The sequence below is a fragment of the Protomyctophum bolini genome (genome assembly GCF_963924005.1).
Source record: "Protomyctophum bolini genome assembly, chromosome: 3".
In the NCBI taxonomy this organism is placed as follows: Eukaryota; Metazoa; Chordata; class Actinopteri; order Myctophiformes; family Myctophidae; genus Protomyctophum; species Protomyctophum bolini.
The window spans coordinates 43,456,083-43,480,790 of NC_137864.1; the positions used below are offsets into that span (position 1 = coordinate 43,456,083).

The following is a 24,708-nucleotide window of genomic DNA, read 5'->3' on the forward strand; positions in this document are numbered from 1 at the left end:
GACCAAATCAGAATCAGAATATCTTTATTGTCATTGTACGAGACAACGAAATTGAATTGCAAACCAGCAACAGTCAAGTATTGTTTCCAATGTCATACATTACCAGTCTTTGTTGTTCTAATAATGGTACCACTATAAAATAGGCATTTAGATACAAATGGTATGTTTTATTCATTCAGCTCCCTTCAGTGTACAATTAAATACACGCATTATATTTTACAAAAGCCACATATTATTTTTATTTATATTATTAACATTATGTGTCTTTATTAAAGTAAATTATGCTACCTTGACCAATAAGTAGGCCTACCCCAAATAATCGACACGCAGGGGATGTGTCATTACATTTTTGTAAATGAGTTATTCACTACATCCACCACTACTGGGGTGAAATAATTATTTCTATGAACATCAAAGTCAAAGTCAAGAATTGGCAATGGACAAGATTATTATTATTCGTGACTGGCCTCAAAACTGCATGACATTACATATACAGACAACATTAGAAAGACTGGAAACAATACTTGACTGTATCCGGAACCATTGTTACATGACATAGCTTTCACTCCCGGACATATTTTGGTAGCACACAAACGCTCTATCGAGCTGTACTCTGACAACAACAACAACAGCATCCACAAAACAAACCTATTTCTTCTTCAACAGCGACTGTTGAAGTGATCAGATTCAGATCCACTCATGTCTATCACCAGCAGCGACTCGTTCCACAACCAGCTGGCCGCGGTGATCGAGGTCCTGGCGAACAGCGCGGTGGCAGAGATCTGCAAGCTGGTGGATGATGGCTACGCGGTGCTGCGGCTGGAGATCACCCAGAACCAGAGGGAGATAGACGGCCTCAGGAGGAAGCTGCTGGTCGCCAAGTTCCAGACATCCAGACGGAACAACCACCACCTTGACAGACTGAGCGCTCTGAGACGCAACAGCCCAGCCCCAGTAGTGAGTGGACAGTCACGGTCATGAAATTATTTTGGCATTGAACGACGTTGGAACATATTTTGATTGACTACTTTATTAATCAGAAATGTCAAATGTAAGTTAATACAACACGTACGGTCAGACATTAAGGCTAAAAAGATAACACAAACAAAAGTCTTAATTGTTTCTATTGTGGTCCTATCCTATCATGTGTTCAATTAATCAACATAGCGTTAAAAGCTACACCAACTAAAAGGAGAAAGGGGAAAACATCAGCAGTGAACGACACTTCCATTGCATCAGGGAAATTGCATTTTCTCAGGCTAGTTTTGAAAGAAACCAGTGATTCACATTTTTAATGGATGGTGTCAGGGCATTCCACATTTTGGTGGCAGTCTGGCAGAGTAAAGTAGCATTATTACATTACTATGGGAATGTTTGGATCAAAAATCTATTTGTATTTGTGCTTATTGTAATGAAAGATTGCACAGGGTATATTCAAAATGACGTAGAATTAAATTATCAACAATGACTGCCTGGTAGAAACTAATATACTCAAAATAAATAATGTTGCTACTGTAGGTCACAGATTACTATGAAAACCTGCAAGACCTGTCAGTCCGTCTGTCACGCCACCATATATGGCCGTCAGTCCGTCACGCCCTGTGACACATCATGCTACCATATATGGCCGTCAGCCCATCATCACACCTCGTGACACACTCCATATATAGCCGTCTCTATGTATGTCCGTTTCCATATCTGCTGGTTGGTGCCTTGCATGGTTTCCGCCACCATCGGTGTATGAAAGTGTGTGTGAATGGGTGAATGTAATGCACAATCTATGTAAAGTATATAAATGCACGATTTACCATTTAATATGAATGAAGGAATTAAGATATAGCAATTATGTATTAATTGTGACAGGTGACCCGCGGATCTTCAGCGCCCAGTAGAGCCAGATATAACTCCACGACCAAGAGCTCAACACAGGGAACAGAAGGAGAGGAGGAGGACGGGGGCGCTGTTTTTCCTATCATCTTGAAGGTGGAGGCGGGTGACGGCAACACACTCAAAGGTAATAAAAACATTAAGTCATTGATTATAATGCAAAAACACATTATAAAAACTATACACGCTTCTTGATTATTTAATTAATCATCAGTAAAGTAATCGGCCCTACTCTGCACATACTCTTTACATTTCAGAGATGTAATAACCAACTGATACTTTACTCTTCTCCTTTCAGACATTCAGCCCCCAGTCAAGCATGGAAGTGAAACAAACGCTATACCTAGAACCCTCACTGTAGAGCCTGAGAATCATCTTCACCACGTCGACCAGCAATTCAACACCCGTCACCATAGTAACGGAAATGTAAACGGAGAGAACCACCATCCATCATCTGACCGCAATAACAGATTCACCACCACACGCCATGACGATGGCAACCTGTTCACAAGTGCATCTGAGTGGGCAGAAGCTGGTGTAGGCATAGAGGTGTGGAATAACGCTGGCAGCCTAACCACAGGGAACTGTTCTCTGGACCCTCCACATAACTCAGGCCCACATCAAGAGGGGAGAACTGGGAGCAACACTGATGGCAGAGAGGGTTCTCCTGGAGCTTCAGAGGACCGGGGAGGACACGTTTCTGGCGACCCGAGTGACGTTGCTCCATTCCTGGCTGGTAATCTAGACTGGGAACCTGATATGGTGGTGGTGGATTCTGTACCAATTAAAGTGGACGAAGACATGAGTTCAGAGTGGAGCATAATAAACAGGGATGGGATAACCAGGTCTGTCAAACAGAGACTCAAGAAACACGGGAGAGAGGAGGAGCTAGAAGCAGCGCACTCAATCCCGACACTGAGCACAGAGACCTTAGACAGAACTACAGGTTTAAAGTCAAGTTTGGTGGTTAATACTAGTGCCACTTCCTATGGTGGCCTCTCCTCTTCCTCCTCCTCATTATCTGCAATCAAATTCCCCAGGCAGGTTTTACACCCTCAGGCAAACCGAGGAGACAATCAGTCGTCTTCCCTCAACGAAATTGCAGCTTCCTCTACTAGGGAGTTTAGCAGGCTCCTGAGCTCCATGCCGCCTGTGGTGCTACCTGCCCAGCCAGCCTTTGATGCCGGAGGTCAACCGCTCCGTTGCGAGCTGTGCGGGAAGACCTTCAGAAAATTCCAGAACCTGCAGCTGCACCAGCGCGTGCACATGGGCGAGAAGCCATATGGCTGTCGCCACTGCTCTAAGCGTTTCTCCTACCAGCATCAGATGAAGAACCACGAGCGTGTTCACACGGGCGAGAAGCCGTACGGCTGTCGCCACTGCTCCAAGCGTTTCTCCTACCAGCATCAGAAGAAGAACCACGAGCGCGTTCACACTGGAGAAAAGCCGTTCCCCTGCCCAATCTGTGGCAGGTGCTTTGTGGATTCCAGCAACATGAAAAGACACCTCAGAATCCACACTTGATGGCGTTGTTGCTACAGCATTGAAAGAAACAACGCACATCCTCAGTCTCTGGTGCAGACTGAGCCGAACTGCAAAACACCAGAATATAGACTCCGACAATAGCGATGACCTTCCAGGCTTATGCAAAGGTTAAAATGTATTTTAGATATAAAAAAAAAAACATACTGTAGCCAAAGGCTAAAGTGTATTTTAGACAGATGCCAGGATCATTTGTAGACCTGGAATCCTGTTTAGACTGATGATGATGATGATGATCGGTTCTTGGTTTACCTATGTTCCTAGATTACTATTGCTGTCCATTTGATGTATTACCTTGTGTGTACCTTGCTTACTATGTCACTCTGGATTAAAAACTGCTAAAATGCCTAAATTGTACGACTGGAATATAGAGTACTCACTGTGCGACTAGACTAAACAGTTGAATATAACTCTTTGTAGTGGCAGTTTTGAACCACATGTGAGGTGTCAATGTGCTTCTGGTTCAAATCTTCTGCAGAGCCAAAGCTATGTGAAAATTAACCAGAACAGGAAACGGGTGTGCCGCCTTCTGGAAACCTTGGACTACAGTTATGCACAGAACCTATAGTTCTGTACTTCTGCTCTATACTTGGATAGAGCCCACTGTATGACTGGTCACATGGACCTAATGCTTGTGCACTGTTCATTGGAGCCATATATATTTAAAAAATCACACCTGTGTGAAGTGAGGGGTGCTCTTATCATCGTACATCATAGTGTAAAATAGACACTATTTACTCATGACGTAAAATTCTCCATTCATTGTCAATGGGAATTAAAGGACCACTTTTCACCTATCTTCATATAATGTGTCCTCACTAATAATCATGGCGGTCTGTGTCTCATAGGAGGGCTGTGGGCAGTTCAGAAACCGTCTTCCAGTGACATCATCAATGGGAAATACAAGCTAATAAACTGCAGGCTTTCTAGTCCTGAAAAGTTGCAATGCGAAAATGGAAGCCATCGTTCTCACGATAATGAAAATCTAAACATTTCTGTAAAAAGATCTTGTTTAAAAAAAACAGACAGACTGAGTAGAAAAAGTCGTGCCATTTTATCATGATTATTAGTGAGGACCTATTATATGAAGATAGGTTGAAAAGTGATGAAGTGGTCCTTTAAATGTTCCGCTTTTCTCAGACACATGACGTACATTTTCCATTCATTGTCAATGGAAATGTAATCTTTGTGTAGGACAAAATTACCACCAACATGTGGTTTGCCGATTTGCTCGGTTACATATGCCGTAAGTTTTCCCTTCAATGTCAATAACGTTTGTTTTGATCTTTAATTTACGTCATATTTAGACGTCATTTCTCCGTTCATTGTCAATGGCAAATCGCTGCCACTCAAAGGGACTACTGGCCAATCACAGCAAGTCTTTTCCGGGACTTATCAATTCAGTCAAAGGAAACACGTTTACATTGCCTCTGTTTGGCAAGTTGAATGTTAAACTGATTCCAGCGAGTTATATTCTAGTGTTTTTTCTGGATTAACTGGTTTTATAATAAGTGACACTGGGATGTCGTTGAATAAAATGTAGTTTCTAAAATTGTTTGTGTTGACTGGAGACTGTGAGAGAAAGTAAAGGCATGTCCCCTAACCACTTACAATCTCAATCTGGTGCCCCTGTTTGTCATGTCATTATAGACATAGACAAAAATGTGCAAAAATAACCAGTCTACGAGGTCACATGTGTTCTCGTTTGTTTTTTCTTCTGTTTGGTGTAACGTCGTTTTTGATAAATGCTCTATAAACAATGTTGTGCTAAGCCTATCTGTCATTTAATCTTTATTTTATGTTGAATCTTCTTACTGCTGTTGATGACAACTAAATTTACCAAAGAGGATCAATAAAGATTGTATCATATCTTAATAACCATAGGCTACAAACACACATGGTCGTGAGCTGCTTGCTGGTATGGTCCGGCCCCGGCCATATTATGGTTGGTGGATAAGATGGATACTGGATGGCTTTGTCATTTCCAACTCTTAGGTCTGGGTACTGTCACTGTGACTGAGAATCAATGATCTGAAAGCTAGTTGAAGTTTTTACTCCATGCAGTAGGTGGCCTCAATGCTCCGGGTACTACCCTCAATCCAATCTCATACCATTTCAGCACTAGACAGGAAGCAACTCAAGCAGAAGAAGAAGAACATGATGGACTGTTTACAAACATCCACAGTACACAACAATACAATTGCTTCTTGAACAGTGACTGTTGAAGTGATCAGATCCACTCATGTCTACCACCAGCAGCGACTCGTTCCACGCCCAGCTGGCCGCGGTGATCGAGGTCCTGGCGAACAGCGCGGTGGCAGAGATCTGCAAGCTGGTGGATGATGGCTACGCGGTGCTGCGGCTGGAGATCACCCAGAACCAGAGGGAGTTAGACGGCCTCAGGAGGAAGCTGCTGGTCGCCAAGTTCCAGACATCCAGACGGAACAACCACCAACGCAGCAGCAGCAGCACCGTTCATGTGAGCCAGCCCCAGTGGACTGTTTTATTTTTTAATTATTAATGAATACATTATTTTGGCGTTGGAAGTGGAACTGATTGAATTATTGAATCATTCATTAGTCAGAAATGTAAGTTACAGCAGGTACAGTTACAGTCAGACATTAAGGTCCTGGGGACTTGTTTCCATTGTGGTCCTATTTGTTCAACTTGTCAACATAGCATTACAAGCTACACTATTAACTAAAAGGAGAAAGGGAGAAAACGTCAGCAGTGACACCTCCATTGGAAATTCCATTTTCTCAGGATATTTTTGAAACAAACCAGTGATTCACATTTTTAATGGATTTGTTTCTTCTATAACTGGCCTGGGTGGTACCAGATCGTTGCCCCTCCCTCTAGTATGTAGGTGTCACATACTTTGGATAAGTAGTTAGTCAGGCACTGCCCCTTTGACTATCTTAAATGATAAAATCCCATTTTTAGTTGATTAACCCTGTCTTCTACCCCAAGCCAGGTACATCTTGAGCATTATGGTTCACATGACGCTCCTAGTTGTTTCAGGGCTAGGTACATCTATGATTACTTACTTGATCACTTTTGATGCCGTCTTTTTGTTGTCAAGAATACAGCTTAAACTAAAAGAAAGTATAAACAATCACTGGTAGTAACTAATATACTCAAAAATAGAACACACACACACACACACACACACACACACACACACACACACACACACACAGTATATAGCAACATATATTTTTTAAATGAATATAGAATTGAATTGGCCTAAATGGGATCATTGTGACAGGTGACCCGTGGACCTTCAGTGCCCAGCAGTGCTAGAAGTAATCCAGCGACCAAGAGCTCAACACAGGGAACAGGAGGAGAGGAGGAGGACGGGGGCGCTGGCTTTCCTGTCATATTGAAGGTGGAGGATGACGACAACACACTCAAAGGTAATAAAAACATTATGAGACAAAAATAACGCACATCCTCCGTCTTTAGTGCTGAGACAAACTGCAAAACAGCAGAATCATTCATGACGCAAAAGAAGGGGGCTCGTAACTTTTTAAAGCACATATTATCCACGGCAGGAAACACAAGAACGTCTCTATAATAATAATAATAATAATAAACTTTATTTATATAGCACATTTTCATACAATAAAAATAAAATAAAAAATAACAAGCAGCGGAATGCCGGAAACAAAAAGGAGGTCAATCATTACAATACACAGTATATACAATTATCAAATAAAAATAGCAATACAAAAATGAAAAATGGTAAGGAAATTTGTACCAGAACACAAGATAAAACTAAACAAATGCCAAGTTGAAAAAATAAGTTTTCAGCTTGCTCTTAAAAACGTCAAGGGAGGTCGCCCTTTTAAGGTGCAGTTGTAGGGTGTTCCATAACTTGGGGCCATAGACCCAGAAAGCGGCCTATCGTGGCCTTTCTTTGCAAACAAATAAAGCCACTGGTTTGTCGGGGTGGTGTTGCAGTCTATTGTTGCTGTATTACTCGCGTCGCCTCTCTTCTTGATTCAAATACTCATGGAGATCGGCTTGTTTTGTCAGAACAAATCATATTTATTTCTCCTTCTCATAACATAAACTTTGTATTCAAATAAAACAAAAAGAGCCTGTGAGCGCGGTCAACAAACTGTGAGCTTCCCCGTCTGTCACATTCTCTCCCAGCAGGGAGTCACCTGTCTGTCATTGCATGCCTAGCACCTACAAATCATTTCCCAAAAGGGGAGGGGAAACCTCCATTCAAGCCATCAAATTCATAGCGTGATTATAATAATTTAAATGACCACAAAATAAACAATACATATAGCAGGCAATAAATAGCAGATTAAATGCAAATCATCATAAATAGAAAATGGCTCTAACACGGCCTCACCGGTGTTCTTATGTTGAGCTTTTGGTAATTTTAAAAGAAGAGTGGATGAAGACCTGAGTGTTCTAGTGGGAACATAAAAATTTATGGAATCCTTAATGTATGAAGGTGTTAGGTTATTAAGTGCTTTATACAAATAAAAGTGCTTTAAAATCTATTCTATATGCTACTGGTAACCAATGTAATGTTGACAGGACTGGACTAATGTGATCTCTTCTTCTGGTGTTTGTTAGTATTCTAGCTGCTGCATTCTGGATTATTTGTAATTTTTTGGGTAGAATGCAGACCGTACTGTGGCAATAAGTCCTAGTTATTCTCAAACTTTCAAAGACATCTACATTTTTGTGTGTGTGTGCGTGCGTGCGTGTGTGCTCATGTCACTCAAAAGGTTAAACATGATGAGAGGGTGAGCCCTGATGAAGAATCTCTTTGAGTCGAAACATGTTGGCCTATTTTAACTTTTCTAAATAAAGTACATCTATATCTCCTCATTTTTAACGTTTTGAGTGCTCTGATCGCCGCCTTTTCTAGTATTCTAGTCCCACTGATCCTTGAAGCACCAGCCTACTTTACATTATTATTTTTTGCATCTCCATCGAGAACCTGGTTGATTTTATTTTTTGTAGCTATTGTTGTATGTTCTCTAGTTGTGTTTTCTTGTACACGTAGGGGCGAAAATGATCCATCAATAATCTTTAACCTTTGAACCTCAAGTATCCAGCTGTCCTCATGTTGAGAACATCATCAAATCAGTGCATTTTTATAAAAGAGAACTTGTCCCCAGTTGAACCTCCCTGAATACCCTAAATAAACATGTGAAATGAAATTAATGTACAGTATGAAATTAATATACAGTAAAAATGTACATCTAACAAGTGAATGCAAGCCACATCTTTTTTTATTTTATTGAGAAAGCTATATCTGCTGCCACAAACAATAGTTGCAGCCCTACTCTCTACCAACTGATAATTTACTCTTCTCCTTTCAGACATTCAACCCCCAGTCAAGCATGGAAGTGAAACAAACACAACACCTAGAACCCTCGCTGTAGAGCCTGAGAATCATCTTCATCAGCGATTCAACACCCGTCACCACATTAACGGAAATGTAAACAGAGAGAGCCACCATCCATCATCTGACCGCAATAACAGATTCACTAACAACACACGCCACGACGATGGCAACCTGTTCACAAGTGCATCTGAGTGGGCAGAAGCTGGTGTAGGCATAGAGGTGTGGAATAACGCTAGCAGTCTAACCATAGGGAACTGTTCTCTGGACCCTCCACATAACTCAGGCCCACATCAAGAGGGGGGAACTGGGAGCAACACTGATGGCAGAGAGGGTTCTCCTGGAGCTTCAGAGGACCGGGGAGGAGACGTTTCTGGCGACCAGAGTAATGTTGCTCCACCCCTGGCTGGTAATCTGGACTGGGAACCCGATATGGTGGTGGTGGATTCTGTTCCAATTAAAGTGGAGGCAGACATGAGTTCAGAGTGGAGCATAATAGACAGGGATGGGATAACCAGGTCTGTCAAACAGAGACTCAAGAAACACGAGAGAGAGGAGGAGCTAGAAGCAGCGCACTCAACCCCGACACTGAGCACAGAGACCTTAGACAGAACTACAGGTTTAAAGTCGGGTTTGGTTGTTAATACTAATGCCACTTACTACGGCGGCCTCTCCTCTTTCTCCTCCTCGTTCTCTGCAACCAAAACCCCCGGGCAGGTTTTACACCCTCAGGCAAACCGAGAAGACAATCAGTCGTCTTCCCTCAACGAAATTGCCGCCTCCTCCACTAGGGAGTTCAGCAGGCACCTGAGTTCCATCCCGACTATGGTGCTACCCGCCCAGCCAGCCCGTGACGCCAGAGGTCAACCGCTCTGTTGCGAGGTGTGCGGGAAGAGCTTCAAAAAGTTCCAGAACCTGCGGCTGCACAGGCGCGTGCACACGGGTGAGAAGCCGTACGGCTGTCGCCACTGCTCGAAGCGTTTCTCCCGCCAGCATCAGATGAAGAACCACGAGCGAGTTCACACCGGAGAAAAGCCATTCAGCTGCCCCATCTGTGGCAGGTGCTTTGTGGATTCCAGCAACATGAAGAGACACCTCAGAATCCACACGTGATGGCGTTGTTGCTACAGCATTGAAAGAAATATCGCACATCCTCTCTCTCTGGTGCTGAGCCGAACTGCAAAACAGCAGAATCACGCAAAACAGGAAGGGTGCTCGCACAGCATCGGCATACGCCATACGATAGTAGATGACGGGTCAGGTGAGGTTGTAAGTAGGGCTGGGACTTTAACTGATGAATTGTGATTAATAATTATAGAAACAATTACTTGATTAAAAAAATAACTAATTTTAATCGCGCATATTGTTTGCACCACAGAATCGTGCACACAATGGGAGAAGAAGCCGATCAGACCGCTTCGCATGGCCCAGTGGATGGGAAATTTAGATTTATATAGGCCAATGTGAAAAGGGTGCCATTTCTTCTCACACCTTTTATGGCTTTTATGGATGATTTGAGGCATTTTGTTCCAAAAATGTGTTTTGCAAAAATCCACCTGTTGGTGGCACTATAACAGGCCAATGTTAAAAGGGTGGGATTTATTCCTCAGCCTATTAGGAAAGCGTGTGGAAGATTTCACGTAAGTTGCACGCTGCCTTCATGACTTGAGGCTTTTTGTTCAAAGTGGGCCAAACCTGCACATTTTGGAAGCCAATGTTGGGCAATTAGGATGGAATTTGAAATATCGGACAGATCCGTCTTGAGCACATGGCTATTGAGATACTGTTTAACGATTTGTGGGATCTTTGGACAGAATCTGGAGGAGTAATATAAAAAAAGGCTTCCTGGTGGCACTATAAAATGTGAAAAATGCAGGGTCAAAAGTTAATTTGCCTCTAGGAAGTGTGCATGCAACATTTCACGCAGATCGGTGCAGTTTTAGGTGAAAATATGCCTCATGGTGCCGCTATAACAGGCCGTTCTGGAAAATTTGGTGCTGCATAGGTTCGTTGTTGGCGTCCAGGGAGTGTGTGTGCAAATTTTGCCATTGGTCAATGCATCGTAATTCATTAATCAAAATTATTCACACCTGAGAAGCTTTTCTTGGTCAATTAAAACAGATTTTGGTCGAGTGAATCAATGAGTGAGTTTTTGTCTCCACCAGGCCGAAGGCATGGGGAGAGTATGTTTTGCACTCCGTCCGTCTGTCCGTCCGTGTGCAGCTCATTTCCAGCACCGTTAACGTATAGCAAAATACGTTTCACATTATGTGAATAATTTCGATTAATTAATTACAATGCTTCAAATTAATTAATTATTTCCCAGCCCTAGTTGTAACACATACTGTATAGGCTTACGCATTCTGACAATTTGCGATGACCTTCCAGGCTTATGCAAAGGTTCAAATGTATTTTAGATATAAAAAAAATATAGGCTAAAGTGTATTTTAGACAGATGCCAGGATCATTTGAGTTATATTCTTAAGTGCTTTTATTTCTGGATTAACTGTGGTTTTATAAGTGACACTGTGATGTCATTGAATGAAATGTATTTTCTAATTGTCTTTGTGTTGACTGGAGAGTAGCAAAAATAAATCTACAAGGTCACGTGTGTTCTGGTTTGATTTTTTTCCTGTTTGGTGTAACTTTGTTTTTATAAGTGCTCAATAAACAATATGTATTCATTTTGTCAGAACCTAAGCCTTTCTGTCATTTCATCTTTATTTTTTAATCGTATCTGTTCTGTTACTATGTTTTACTCTTACTGCTGTTGATGACAACTACATTTACCAAAGAGGAACAATAAAGATTTATCGTATTTTAATAACCATACAAACACACACGTCTAGGCTTGCTCATGGTATGAGATGGACCCATAGAGTATCTAAGGATGGACCAGATTCAGATTGTATTGGATACTGGATAGCTGGTTACTGGATAGCTTGCCTTACTCCATGCAGTAGGTGGCCTCAATCGAATCTCATACCATTTTAGCACTGGAAAGGAAGCAAGCACTGCTGCATCTCAGTTTCTCAGCAGAAGAAGAAGAACAAAAATGGTGGACTGTTGACAACCTTAGAGTAATAGTATAGACAACTTGCTTCCACCAAAATAATCTATTTCTTCAATTCAACAGCGAATGTTGAAATTGAAGAGATCCACTCATGTCTATCGCCAGCAGCGACTCGTTCCACGCCCAGCTGGCCGCGGTGATCGAAGTCCTGGCGAACAGCGCGGTGGCAGAGATCTGCAAGCTGGTGGATGATGGCTACGCGGTGCTGCGGCTGGAGATCACCCAGAACCAGAGGGAGATAGACGGCCTCAGGAGGAAGCTGCTGGTCGCCAAGTTCCAGACATCCAGACGGAACAACCACCAACGCAGCAGCAGCGCCGTGCATCATGTGAGACCACACCTCGCGCCATGAAATTATTTTGTCGTTGAACAATGAACATTGGAACATATTTTGATTGACTGATTGAATACTTTATTAGTCAGAAATGCCAAATGTAATCAGCCTAAACTTTAGGCTAAAAGGATAAATGTGGACATTAAGTGTGGCATGCTATAGCAAACTATGGGCCAAATTAAAAGGATGGCCTGGCCTTGTATTGGCAAGTAGCCCACAACAACTCAAGCATGGCACCTTCTGCCAGAATACACATGTAGGCTAAGGTGCCTTGGTGCATGTGGTGTGCATGTGTGCTACCTGTAAATTGTATAATGAATAATGGCTAATGTGTACAGTACACAATTTACTAAGATTTGTTATTATGTAGATATAAAGGGTTCCCAATTTTTTCAAGCCGTGACCCCTCAAAATAATCCTATTTAAAAGTACCGTGATTAAATTGTCACTTTAGAAATGTGCAGATAGATACGATGCATACACTTATACTCTATGTTGGTTTGTTTTACTGTTGAGTAAGAAAACATGTGTTGCACATTAAGCTAATCATCATCCCAGTTTGGGAAATAGTAACTACTAATAGCTGCTCTACCTTCTGTTTTATGTAAAACAAGCATTTCAATGCAACTACCAACTGTGCAGGAGTTACTGTGTCAATGCACAAAATGCATTGATTTCAGTTAATATACACTTTCATAAGACCCCCTACCCTACCCCAAGGAACCCTGAGGCGTATTAAAGAACCCTCAGCGTTCCTTGCAGGGGGTCCTTGAGGGGTTAATTAATTCAGACGGCATCATTCATGACGACATCATTATGCACTGTACAGTCTGAGTCCACTTTGTCTATCCTCCACAAGCTCATTTCCCAGTGGTGGAAAAAGTACTCAAATGTTTTACTTTAAGTAAAAGTATAAATTCTGCAATGTTGATGTACTCCAGGCTCCGTTACAAATAGATGTCCTGTATTAAAAATGTACTCAAGTAAAAGTACAAAAGCATTGGCATCAAAATGTACTTAAAGTATTAAAAGTACTCTTATTGCAGAATGTCCCATTTCACAAGTTCAACATGTGTACCAAATCTTTTGAAAATAGCCAATCTACAAGCTCTCAATGCGTCGCGACGCATCTACAATGCAACATTTATACTTTTACTTTTGAGTACTTTTTCCACCTCTGGTAAATACAGAGGCCAAATTGCACATGTGCAAATGTACTGCGACAGAAAGTACACGACTCGGGGGAGTCTGGGCCATAAGTTCTGAGCGGCGCTAACCGCTAGTCTCCAACGTGTGGCTTTGTGTGCATTTCCACCCTGTGACGTCATGTGTCATTCAAGTCATGCGACGCGGTATATCATATCGTTTCGATCATCGACATAATAATAATACTGTTCCGTTCCCACATACCGGTAGGTTAGCACACAGACTCGTTCAATGACGCCATTAACGTCCTGCCATTCGATTTTACGGCTGTCCAAATTTTCTGTTTTGCGCGGTGATTTTGAACGTTTTTCTCGCAGGCTTTATTATGTCGTCATTGAGGATCGTTGTCTCTCCCCATCTTACAAAACCCTGTAACCAATTTATACACCGTAATGTAAGAGTTTGGTTTTATGGAGCCATTTCTCCTGTGTTCATTAAGTCTATCTAATATGGGTCTACGGGTCATGCCAATTTTGTATGATCCACTTGGGCATGTGAACAAATAGATATATCCGTCTCCTTCTTCATCTTCGTCTTCGTCAGAACTGCTAGATAACTCGCTAACGTCACTGAGGTCAGTACTAGGATCATTATCTGGGGAACTACTACTAGAGGAATCTCTCACTCTCTGATTCAGCATCTGTGTGCCCAACTCGGCTGCACCGTGCCTGACGGCTTGTCTTCCGATACCCTTATAGTGTGGTACGAGGCGTCAAAAAAACAGCTCCCGTAGGATTTTTGTGCTAAAATTGATTTTTTTACAGATCTCCAAACTATGAGAAAATGATGGGGTTCAAATTTTCCCGACCCCCACCCCGTTTCTGGGGGGGTCATCTATTTGGGACTTCCCAGAACAGTATGCCAGCCAGTTAATGTCCGATTTTCATAATATTAGAATTATTTTGTATGTTTTAAAACATTCTGAGTTGATTTCTTAAACTTTTAAAGTGATCAGAAGAATCTTTTTTTACTTTTGGTAGGGGTGTTTCCTCACCTGGGACCTCCCGGACTGACCCCTGGGCCTATTCCAGTTCTCATTACATTCCTCGCTCTGCTCCTGCTCCAGAATATTGTCAAATTAGATCATAAATGAAGCATAATAAATAAATAAATAGCTGGGCTCTGATATAAAAAAAATTGTAGTAGCCAATACCAGGGGTCTTCCACAGGGGGCCCATGACCCCTAGGGGGTCCTCAGAGTTACTATACAGGGGCCCACCAAATCATTGTGGGATAGGAACTTTTTTTCTTTTTTTTACATTAAACCACTTACCATAGCATCCCTTTTCCAAGGAGAACTTTAGCCAACAATAGCTGATCTACAAGGTTGTAGTTTGAGCTTGTAGATCAGCTATTTTCAAAGTAAGGTGCCTCAGACCCAAGTGTAGCAAATATTGCTGCTAAATAAAGATCAGCCAAGATCAGCCAGGCTGCTGCTGTCTTTCTCTTTTCTCTTTGTCTTTCTGTTGTCGGTCAGGTGACTGGGAGGGCTACTTGTCATCCTTAGAGGAACTCATCAAGTATTTCTTTGCTCGTGATCTCCTTAAATATGCTCGACTATCTTGCCCAAATGAACGCTCTTGAACAGGATGACCGCAGTTTAGGTGTGCTTCCCCGTGGGAGGTTAGGGTGTGGGTTTGAGATGGTTAACATCGGTAGACTGTAGACAACTTGACTGCGTGTACTGTACGTGCGTTTGATTTGTGAGTTCTCTTGGCACAGTACCATGGGTGTGTACGCATAACAAAACCATGATTCTTCTATGCAACGATTGGTATGAAAAACTTTATTGAAGCTGAGAAATGTCGGCTATGTGGTTGACACGCACTGTGAGAAGATGAGTTCAGATATGTACCAGTGCCACTGTCTGCTATTTTGTTTAAAGCCGCATTACACCTCAAGCAGACTGAAATTATGAACCCTTTGGGTGTTATTTTGTCCATAAAGTGATGCTATTCTTGTGTGATCCTCAAAACAGGATTTGATATATTCAGACTAAAATTATTAATATTGCCACCACCACCAATAACCATGATAATACAGCAGCTATCTGCACCCGGGGAAATCACTTTGCCAGCTTGTGAATGTGATGGACATTTCCATTAATATTTTATTTTTGCCACGGACATGCAAAACAAGTGATCAATGATATTACCAGAACACAAATGTATAGCCTATAGTACTAATTGACTCTTGACGTGTCATAGTGTCTACTCTATTCCACTGCGCTACACATTTTAAAATAAGTAATTTATCAAAACTTATTTTTGGGGAAAAGCCGATCTACAAGCTCACAACACATTACGGCATGTTGTGACCTTGTAGATCAGCAATTGTCCTTTCTTCTTAGCCTATAATGACAGGCCCAAAATTGGGATTTCAGGGTAAAAATAGCTATATAGTCACCCAACTTACCCAGAAAGACTGGGAAGTTATCCACTGTATACTGGCAGGTGGCCGTCCAGACAGGCATTATATGTGGCATAATGCATGGTCCAAGTATATTCCATGTTTGGGATTTCAATAAATGGGTCTTCCGTCTTATACAGTAAGTAGGCTACAGTTGCAGTCCGAGAAAGGGACACTTAGCTGCAAAGGTGAATGGGTGCGCAGTATACTTAATATTAGGTTATTGCAGATGGCCTTTCAGAGGACAGTGTTACTTGGGGACATGAGGAGACAGGATGTTCTACAAGCTAAACTAGTTTTGTGTTTGTCAACGTAGCTTAAATAGTTGGTGTCAGTTCATTAAGGTGTGTACTCTAGGTTGATGAGACAACTATGCAATGGAAACATACCTGAGATTCAAAACAGATAATTAAGTACTGTTTAAGGAATGTTTCACTGTTCACTGTTTCACTGTGTTGTTGTGGAGCATTTGCTATAACAAAGTAGATAGACTAGACCCCATGCAATAGTGTCATTGCTGTAACTTGGTATCTGTAATGTGTTCTGTTGCTGCAGGGTGAACTACTGTATGGGTAGCATTATAGTATAATCGATGCCTTACAGCCCCCCCCCCCCCCCCCCCCCTCTGTTTTGGGCTGAGGGAACATAGGGCTGAGGGAACATATAGGGCTGAGGGAACATAGGCCTGAGGGAACATAGGGCTGAGGGAACTTGGGTACGGTCCCAACACTATTAGGGAGGACATTCAAGATGATGATGACGAAGATGAATAGATCCTGCAAATAATGTATTGTAGGCATAATTGACCATGGGCTCTTGTGTGTGTGTGTGTGTGTGTGTGTGTGTGTGTGTTGTTAGTGTGAGTGCAGTGTGTAAAATAAATGGACACATTCTGCGTGCCCAAAGTGAGAAGTTGCAATTAGTTGCAATACCTTTATTACCTGCAGTAACATCTGTCAACAATAATGGTAGAATACTAATAAACTATCAAAGTACTTTACATAAACGCAAGATATTCTAATACTATTCGAAATACTTGCAAATCTGTATATATGGGTGCAAGAATAGGGGAAAAACTAGTCCCGGCCCCCTGTGGAAGACCCCCTGTATTAACTACTACTCATTTTTGTAATCAGTGCCCAGCTAAAAAAGCTTTTAATGCTTTAAGTATTATCTAATTTGACATTGTTCTGGAACAGGAGCAGAGCGAGGAATGTAATGAGTACTGAGATGAGTCCGGGGGGTCCCGGTGAAGAAAGACCCCAACCTAAAGTCAGAAAAGATTATTCTGGCTACTTTCAAAGTGTAATAATAATAAATCAACTCAGAATATTTAAAAACCTATAAAACAACCCTAATATTATGAAAATCGGACATTAATTGTCTGGCGTAATATTATGGGAGGTCCCAAAATATATGACCCCCCAAATAAGGGGTGGGGGTCGGGAAAATTTGAACCCCATCATTTTCTGACAGTTTGGTCCCTATGAAAGCCAAAAAAGCAAAAAAATCACTTTTAGCAAAAAAATCCTACGGAAATGCACCTCGTACCACACTATTAGCCTGTCTCACTGCTTCCTTCGGGGCAGATTTTAGCAGCTGTTTTGTCGACTGCCGTGCAATGGACTTGGTCGCCACCCCGATCAAAACCCAGTGGCGGCGTCCAAGCCGATGTCCAGGCCCATTCTCCCCACGCCCACAATCACGTCTCCCAGATCCCGTGCTTCTCCAAGTCTCTCCAAGTTTCTGATGATTCCCACCGGTTCTTTGGTCACGGCAGACGCCACCGCGTCCGTCAGGGCCCCAGTGTAAGCAGCTGCCGCTGCCGCTCCCACTGGACCGAGCAGGCTTCCCACCGCCCCGCCGCCCAACACCAGCGTGCTTCTGGTGGCGGACACGTAGGATCTTCTGGCCGCCTCTTCATCTCCGGCGATGTCGTGGATGACTCCTTTGACGTGACCGACGATTGGGATGCTATCGCAGACGTCGGAGAGAAAGCGTCCCAGTGACATCTTTCCACCTGCTACACAATCCTCTGGTCTGCTCCTGTCAGTCAATTCCGGTGTCTCTCCTCAACAAGCCACAGTCCAAATGAAGATGAAGACTATGAGGAGCACCTTGATGGAAGAATATAAAAAGTTGAAATGATAGGGTCCAAAAGGTCTGAGACTGAGTGCACTTTTAATTCAGTGTACACATAATGTGTGAGACTGAAACGCAATCCAGACGCCCACCTAGAACTTGTGTCTCATTTCGCACAACTTAATGTAAATGCCCCCGAAACTCACATAGGCTGATGTTCCATTTCTTTCTTGTTTAAGTTGTTTCTTGTAAATGTCTTGTAAATGGCCTGAGCCATACACATGCACGCACGCACGCACACATTCAGACACTCAACTGAGTGGGCTGACTGCGTTGTCGTTATTCTTTGAGAACTTCTGAGCCTTTGCCTTTGGAGTTGAGACTGTTTCCAAAGTCCAAAAGCTCAGGAAGAAAAAAAAGCAGCATGTAGCTTTTCTAGGAAAAGCTTTTAATGCAGATTGCGGCCCCTAGATGTGTCACAGAGATTACATTTTTGGGGGAGCGTTCTAGCCATTGCTGTCTGTCTCTAAAAAGGTCATTAAAATGTTGACATATTATTGTTTATAGCAGCAAGTACATTTACTCTGTAAATGTCCACCTCTGACTACAGTAGACTACACTTTGAGAACCATTGCAATAGAGAACAACAGACTGTATTATGATGAGAGAGGTAAAGTGACTTACTGTGTTATGTCGGTCCTCCAAACTGTCTGTAAACCAGCACAGAGTTGAGACTGAGGAACACCTGTCCTCTCCTCTTAACCCATTCTGAACGGGAACCCATTTTGGTGTCAGCATCATGTTATGCTTTAGCTATTGAAAAATAGCAGATCTGCTATTTTTGAAAACTGTCAGGATTTAGAAGACATTTTTAGAATCTGATCTCAGGTCAAAATGAGTTAAAGAACCACCATTCTTCTGTGCGTTAGAATCTGATCTCAGGTCAGAATGGGTTAAAGTCTGGCAAGTGAAAGCCACTCCTCCCTTCTCTCAGGCTCATCTAGGGAGCAACTGCTGCTAGTGTGTGTCTGTGCCTGCGCCTGCCTGTGGCGTGTGCCCCTGGCTGCATGCATGCGCTTTACAGCAGATCAGGCCATTTACACGAAATGCCCCCTCCCCACGCACACAGTCACGTACCACTGACTATGCATACGGCCGGGGTAACTAATAATAATACAATTGATTTATAACACACTTGACATTCTTGCAAATCTCAAAGTTGGCTATCGATTTTCCAATAGTTCACACGGCACGCACGCACACACGTGCATGCGCACATGTGCGCGCACACACACACACACACACACACACACACATGCCATTGTGCTTTTCCGGGTATTTCGATCCTTGTATTGTATCCTTGTATTGAACTGTGCTTTCCTCAAACTGTTAATACAGTTTTCAATCAATCAATTAATCAGAAAGTGGTGGGCGAGGTACACAACCTATTACTCGAGTACTACTGTATAGTGTATAGAGATAGTCCTGGTCAAATACTAGCCTACTCCACTACTAGTGAAAGTTGCCCAATCAAATTTTGCATGGTAAAAGAAATAGATAGTCCTCAAGGCGTTGTGTTGGTTATTGGTTACGGTTGTTCAGGATTAGATATTTGTGCAATTTGGTGAATTAGTTATTTTGTGATGCGCGTGCCCCTCCTATATACACACAGCTTTTTATCCCCACACATCACATATTTGCCATTGACAATGAATGGATAAATTAGGTCATGTTTATGTATAATAATGATAAGAGCGCCCCTCATTTCACACAGGGTGTGATTTCTTAACCTCTCAAATCCTTTTTTGTCACTTTGATTACAATTTCTCTTAAATGTATCTCGTTCCCACCATAATAGGGCCCTCTGTGTCCTAAACCAAAGATACATTTTGTATGATGCACTTATTGTAATGAAAAGGTGCATAGGGCATGTTCAAAATAACTTCAATAGAATGAAATTATCAACAATGACTAGTAAAAACTAATATACTCAAAATAAATACTGTACTATGGTCATGCTAATAAAACGTAATAGTGGAAATAGCCAATTCTACAAGATCGGCTATTATTCGACAGATAATTAATTAATAACAGATGAATGGAAATAATATGTATGAACGAACGAATAATTAAGATGTGGTGATTATGTATTAATTGTGACAGGTGACCCGTGGACCTTCAGTGCCCAGCAGAGCCAGATGTAACTCCACGACCAAGAGCTCAACACAGGGAACAGGAGGAGAGGAGGAGGACGGGGGCGCTGGCTTTCCTATCATCTTGAAGGTGGAGGGTGACTGCAGCACACTCAAAGGTAATACAAACATTATGACAAAAATAACGGACATCCTCTGTCTTTGGTGCTGAGACAAACTGCAAAACATTCATGACGCAAAAGAAGGGGGCTCGCAGCTCACTTTAAAAAGCACACATTATCCACGGCAGGAAAACCAGTATGTGTCTTGAATGCAGACGGTACTACTGTGTGTCTTTATTTATTTTTGAGGGGCGCTCGCCCATCCTATGCCCAGCTTTGTCTGTCAAATCAAACACGATGATTTGATCGGCTGAGCAAAGTACATATTGAGGCTATTATAAAGTGAGGGCAGTAAAGTGAAGCTGACAAAAGTCATTGGCCGGAATGACATTTGTGATGATTTGATTGGCTGAGCACGGAATGTGATGTATGATGATGTATGCTGATAAGAGCGTCCCTCACTTGAACACAAGTGTGATTATTATTATTTTTTTGGCTCAGGGATTCCAATGTCAAAGTCAGTCAAAGTCTTTTCAAAAGTTGTATTTGCTTGTACATAGTGGTGATCTATCAATCATTTTTAAGTGGCACTGGGAACCCTGTCAAGTACCCAGCTGTCCCCATATCATATAATATGTAAATCAGTGCATTTTGAAAAAGAGAACCGTAAATAATCATGTGCAAAACACATTATAAAAACAATACACGCTTCTTGATTATTGAATTAATCATCAGTAAAGTAATCAATAGCAAAGACAATAAATAGTTTCAGCCCTACTTCGCTCATCCTCTTTTCAGAACTTTAACACATTGATTTCCACCTGGTGGACGAAAGTGGTGGTGCTTAGGTGCTACGTGATGATTCATTTATATGACGAGTACTGTCAATGGCAACAAATGTGGTGTTAACCAACTGATCATTTACTCTCCTCCTTTCAGACATTCAACCCCCAGTCAAGCATGGAAGTGAAACAAACACAACACCTAGAACCCTCACTGTAGAGCCTGAGAATGATCTTCACCGCGTCGACCAGCGATTCAACACCCGTCACCATGGTAACGGAAATGTAAACCTGTTCACCAGTGCATCTGAGTGGGCCGAAGCTGGTGCAGGCATAGAGGTGTGGAATAACACTATCAGTCTAACCACAGGGAACTGTTCTATGGACCCTCCACATAACTCAGGCCCACATCAAGAGGGGAGAACTGGGAGCAACACTGGTGGCAGAGAGGGTTCTGGTAATCTGGACGGTAATCTGGACTGGGAACCCGATATGGTGGTGGTGGATTCTGTTCCAATTAAAGTGGATGAAGACATGAGCTCAGAGTGGAGCATAATAGACAGGGATGGGATAACCAGGTCTGCCAAACAGAGACTCAAGAAACACGGGAGAGAGGAGGAGCTAGAAGCAGCGCACTCAACCCCGACACTGAGCACAGAAACCTTAGACAGAACTACATGTTTAAAGTCAAGTTTGGTTGTTAATACTAGCGCTGCCTATGGTGGCCTCTCCTCTTTCTCCTCCTCATTCTCTGCAATAAAAACCCCCGGACAGGTTTTACACTCTCAGGAAAACGGAGAAGACAATCAGTCGTCTTCCCTCAACGAAATTTCTGCCTCCTCCTCTAGGGAGTTCAGCAGGCTCCTGAGCTCCATCCCACCTGCGGCGCTACCCGCCCAGCCAGCCTGGGACGCCGGAGGTCGACCGCACCATTGCGAGCTGTGTGGGAAGTCTTTCAGAAAATTACAGAACCTGCGTCTGCACCAGCGAGTGCACACAGGCGAGAAGCCGTACGGCTGCCGCCACTGCTCCAAGCGCTTCTCCCGTCAGCATCGGGTGAAGACCCACGAGCGCGTTCACACCGGAGAAAAGCCGTTCCGCTGCCCCATCTGTGGCAGGTGCTTTGTGGAGTCCAGCAACATGAAGAGACACCTCAGAATCCACACGTTGCCTCCCTCTGGCCAGCCGGGGCGCCTGATGGAGGGGAAAGGAACTGGTTGGAATAACGTGTTCCTTTCACGCGCTACATCCAACCAGGGAAACTCCCCCCTGTCAGGTGTAAAGGAGCAACTTGGACACTCTGGCATGAAGGAAGCATGAGTTCAAGTCCGTTGCTCTCCCCTTGTCCCCCATATATGGGGACTAGCTTGGTGGAGGGTGTGTAGAGCCCAGGATCACATTAGATGATTGACACAGGGGTGAAAAAATATATTTAAAAAAGAATCCACACGTAATCGTGGTGTGGTTGCTACAGCTTTGAAAGAAATGAGACACATCCTCTGCTAAACAGCAGAATCATGCAAAACAGGAAGGGGGCTCGCACAGCATCGGCATACAATAGTAGATGACAGATCAGTGAGGTGATGGCGATTGGTTGTACTGTAAGTAACACATATAGTACAGGGGCTAGAGGTTTATGCACTCCGACAATAGCGATGACTTTCCAGGCTTATGCAAAGGTTCAAATGTATTTTAGACAGCAAAAAATACATAGCAAAGGCTAAAGTGTATTTTAGGCAGACGCCAGGATCATTTGTAGACCTGGCATCCTGTTTAGACTGATGATGATTGGTTCTTAGTTTACCTATGTTCCTAGATTACTATTTCTGTCTTTTTGATATATTACCTTTGTGTGTACCTTGCTTACTATGTCAGACCCAGAGACAGACCCAGCCAGCCAAGGACACACATTGCTGTGCATTGGAGTGGCTGCACCACTCAAAAACCTAGATGCCTCATTGGCCGCTGCAGTTTATAGGAGCGCCCTGAATGCAACGAAGCTTTGAGAAGGAAGAGAAGTGGTCACGTGACTGGGCTGCGCCATGACACTTTCATGGACACTTTCATGGGAGCCAAACTACCCGGAAGTTTGGCAGAAGTAAATGAGAGATCAGTGACCAGCTCATGAACAAACATTATTTATGAATGACTGAGACCTTTTGTAAAGTAATCACTTCTGGAAAATAACAGAAGACATGTAACACATTATTGTCTACTGTGTTGCTTTTTGATGTGTACACTGTGTAATTTGTACAGAGGTATGGTATCTAAAGAGCACAAAGTACCTTTCTGAACGTACCATGTATCACGAGACTTCCCACCGTTTCCTGTCTGGACAAATCTCGCAATACTTCGGAGCCAGAAACGATACCTGCTGCTGTGCTGTTTAGTCTTTTATATTCCTGAACCGATTATATGACACAGGTCTCAATGGTTCATAATTAATGTTTGTTATGAGCTGGTCCAGCTTTCTCCATTCACTGCCATGTATTCATTGCACTTCCGGTGAGTTTGGCTCCCATGAAGTTGTCCATGAAAGTGTCATGGCGCAGCCCAGTCACGTGACCACTTCTCTTCCTTCTCAAAGCGTCCTTGACTGAAAGGCGGAAGTCAAGCGGAAAATCCAGAAGGCACGCTGTGTCGCTGACACTCAAGTGACTACTGGCCAATCACAACGTGTCTTTTCCAGGACTTATCAATTAAATCAAAGTAGCTTTATTGGTATGGTAAATGGTGCATTTATATAGCGCCTTTATCCAAGGCGCTTTTACATCCCCGAGCCGCAGGGTGTCTACCTATCTTATTTCTATTGGCCTCACACACACACGCGTTCTGCTATTGAAACCACATTGGGAATAAATGATATGTAAAGAAAAAAAGTTTAATTTAAAACCAGCGAGTTATGTTTTTATTTCTGGATTAACTGGTTTTATAGGTGACACTGTGATGTCGTTGAATAATGTAGTTTCTAAAATTGAAAGTAAAGGGATGTGCCCTATCCACTTACAATCTGTTGGTCATGTCATTATAGACAAAACCTTGCATAACCAATTTACGAGGTCACGTGTTCGTGTTTGATTGTGCTTCTGTTTGGTGTAACTTTGTTTTGACAAGTGATCTACAAACAATGTTGTATTATTTTGTCAGAACCTAAGCCTATCTGTCATTTAATTGTTTATTTCTTACCTGTTCCGTTCCTGTGTTTTACTCTAACTTTAGTAATGCTGGTGTTTGACAACTACATTTACCAAAGTGGAATCAAATAAATATTTATCATATCTTAATTCATATCCATACAAACGCATGGTCTTATCTGCTTGCCGGTATTGGAATCGAATGGATACTGGCTCTGTCATTTCCAACTCCTAGCACTGTGAATGATATCCAAGCTCGTTTACTTTTTTACTCCATGCAATAGGTGGCCTCAATCGAATCTCATACCATTTTAGCACTGGACAGTAAGCGAGCAGAAGAAGTTGGGTTTTATGTACAGTTGAAATCAAAGAGAAATCAGAGAGGGTAAAGATGCTGCTGGATGTAGCACGGAGGTTTTTTAATGTGGAAGACATCAGTGCTGAAGAGCTGGACAATACTGACGGATATAAATCTGAGTGAGGCAGTATTAAAATAGCCAAAAAGACCAGATACCTCAACCTTATAAATCTTCACTGGAAAAGTGAGAACCCAAAGTATCAAAAATCCAAAAGATGAACTCTAGAGAAACTTAGAGTAGTGCAAAAGACCTGAAAGGATTTATCTTTAGTT

The 24,708-nt window shown here is 42.5% G+C and overlaps 3 protein-coding genes across 4 annotated transcripts; all 3 read left to right on the top strand.

Annotated features, from left to right (window-relative positions):
* The first annotated feature begins 611 nt into the window (after positions 1–611).
* On the top strand, positions 612–5,201 carry LOC308313149 (uncharacterized protein). Of its 2 annotated transcripts, none has more exons than XM_080760092.1 (3): positions 612–957; positions 1,864–2,014; positions 2,186–5,201. In XM_080760092.1, the coding sequence occupies exons 1-3, from the start codon at positions 700–702 to the stop codon at positions 3,409–3,411; spliced, it is 1,635 nt and encodes a 544-aa protein (XP_080616218.1). In that variant the 5' UTR covers positions 612–699; the 3' UTR covers positions 3,412–5,201. The 2 variants fall into 2 exon arrangements, with proteins under 2 accessions (XP_080616218.1, XP_080616219.1); XM_080760093.1 differs by having other exon boundaries at positions 945–1,051.
* Positions 5,202–5,607: 406 nt separating this feature from the next.
* Positions 5,608–11,441, top strand: LOC308313157 (uncharacterized protein). Its single transcript, XM_080760102.1, has 3 exons — positions 5,608–5,908; positions 6,698–6,845; positions 8,781–11,441. Exons 1-3 carry the CDS (start codon positions 5,672–5,674, stop codon positions 9,914–9,916), a joined length of 1,521 nt encoding a protein of 506 aa, XP_080616228.1. The 5' UTR covers positions 5,608–5,671; the 3' UTR covers positions 9,917–11,441.
* Positions 11,442–11,844: 403 nt separating this feature from the next.
* LOC308313153 (uncharacterized protein) lies at positions 11,845–23,083 on the top strand. The gene is made up of 3 exons (XM_080760098.1): positions 11,845–12,204; positions 20,071–20,218; positions 21,101–23,083. Exons 1-3 carry the CDS (start codon positions 11,968–11,970, stop codon positions 22,261–22,263), a joined length of 1,548 nt encoding a protein of 515 aa, XP_080616224.1. The 5' UTR covers positions 11,845–11,967; the 3' UTR covers positions 22,264–23,083.
* Positions 23,084–24,708: the final 1,625 nt, after the last annotated feature.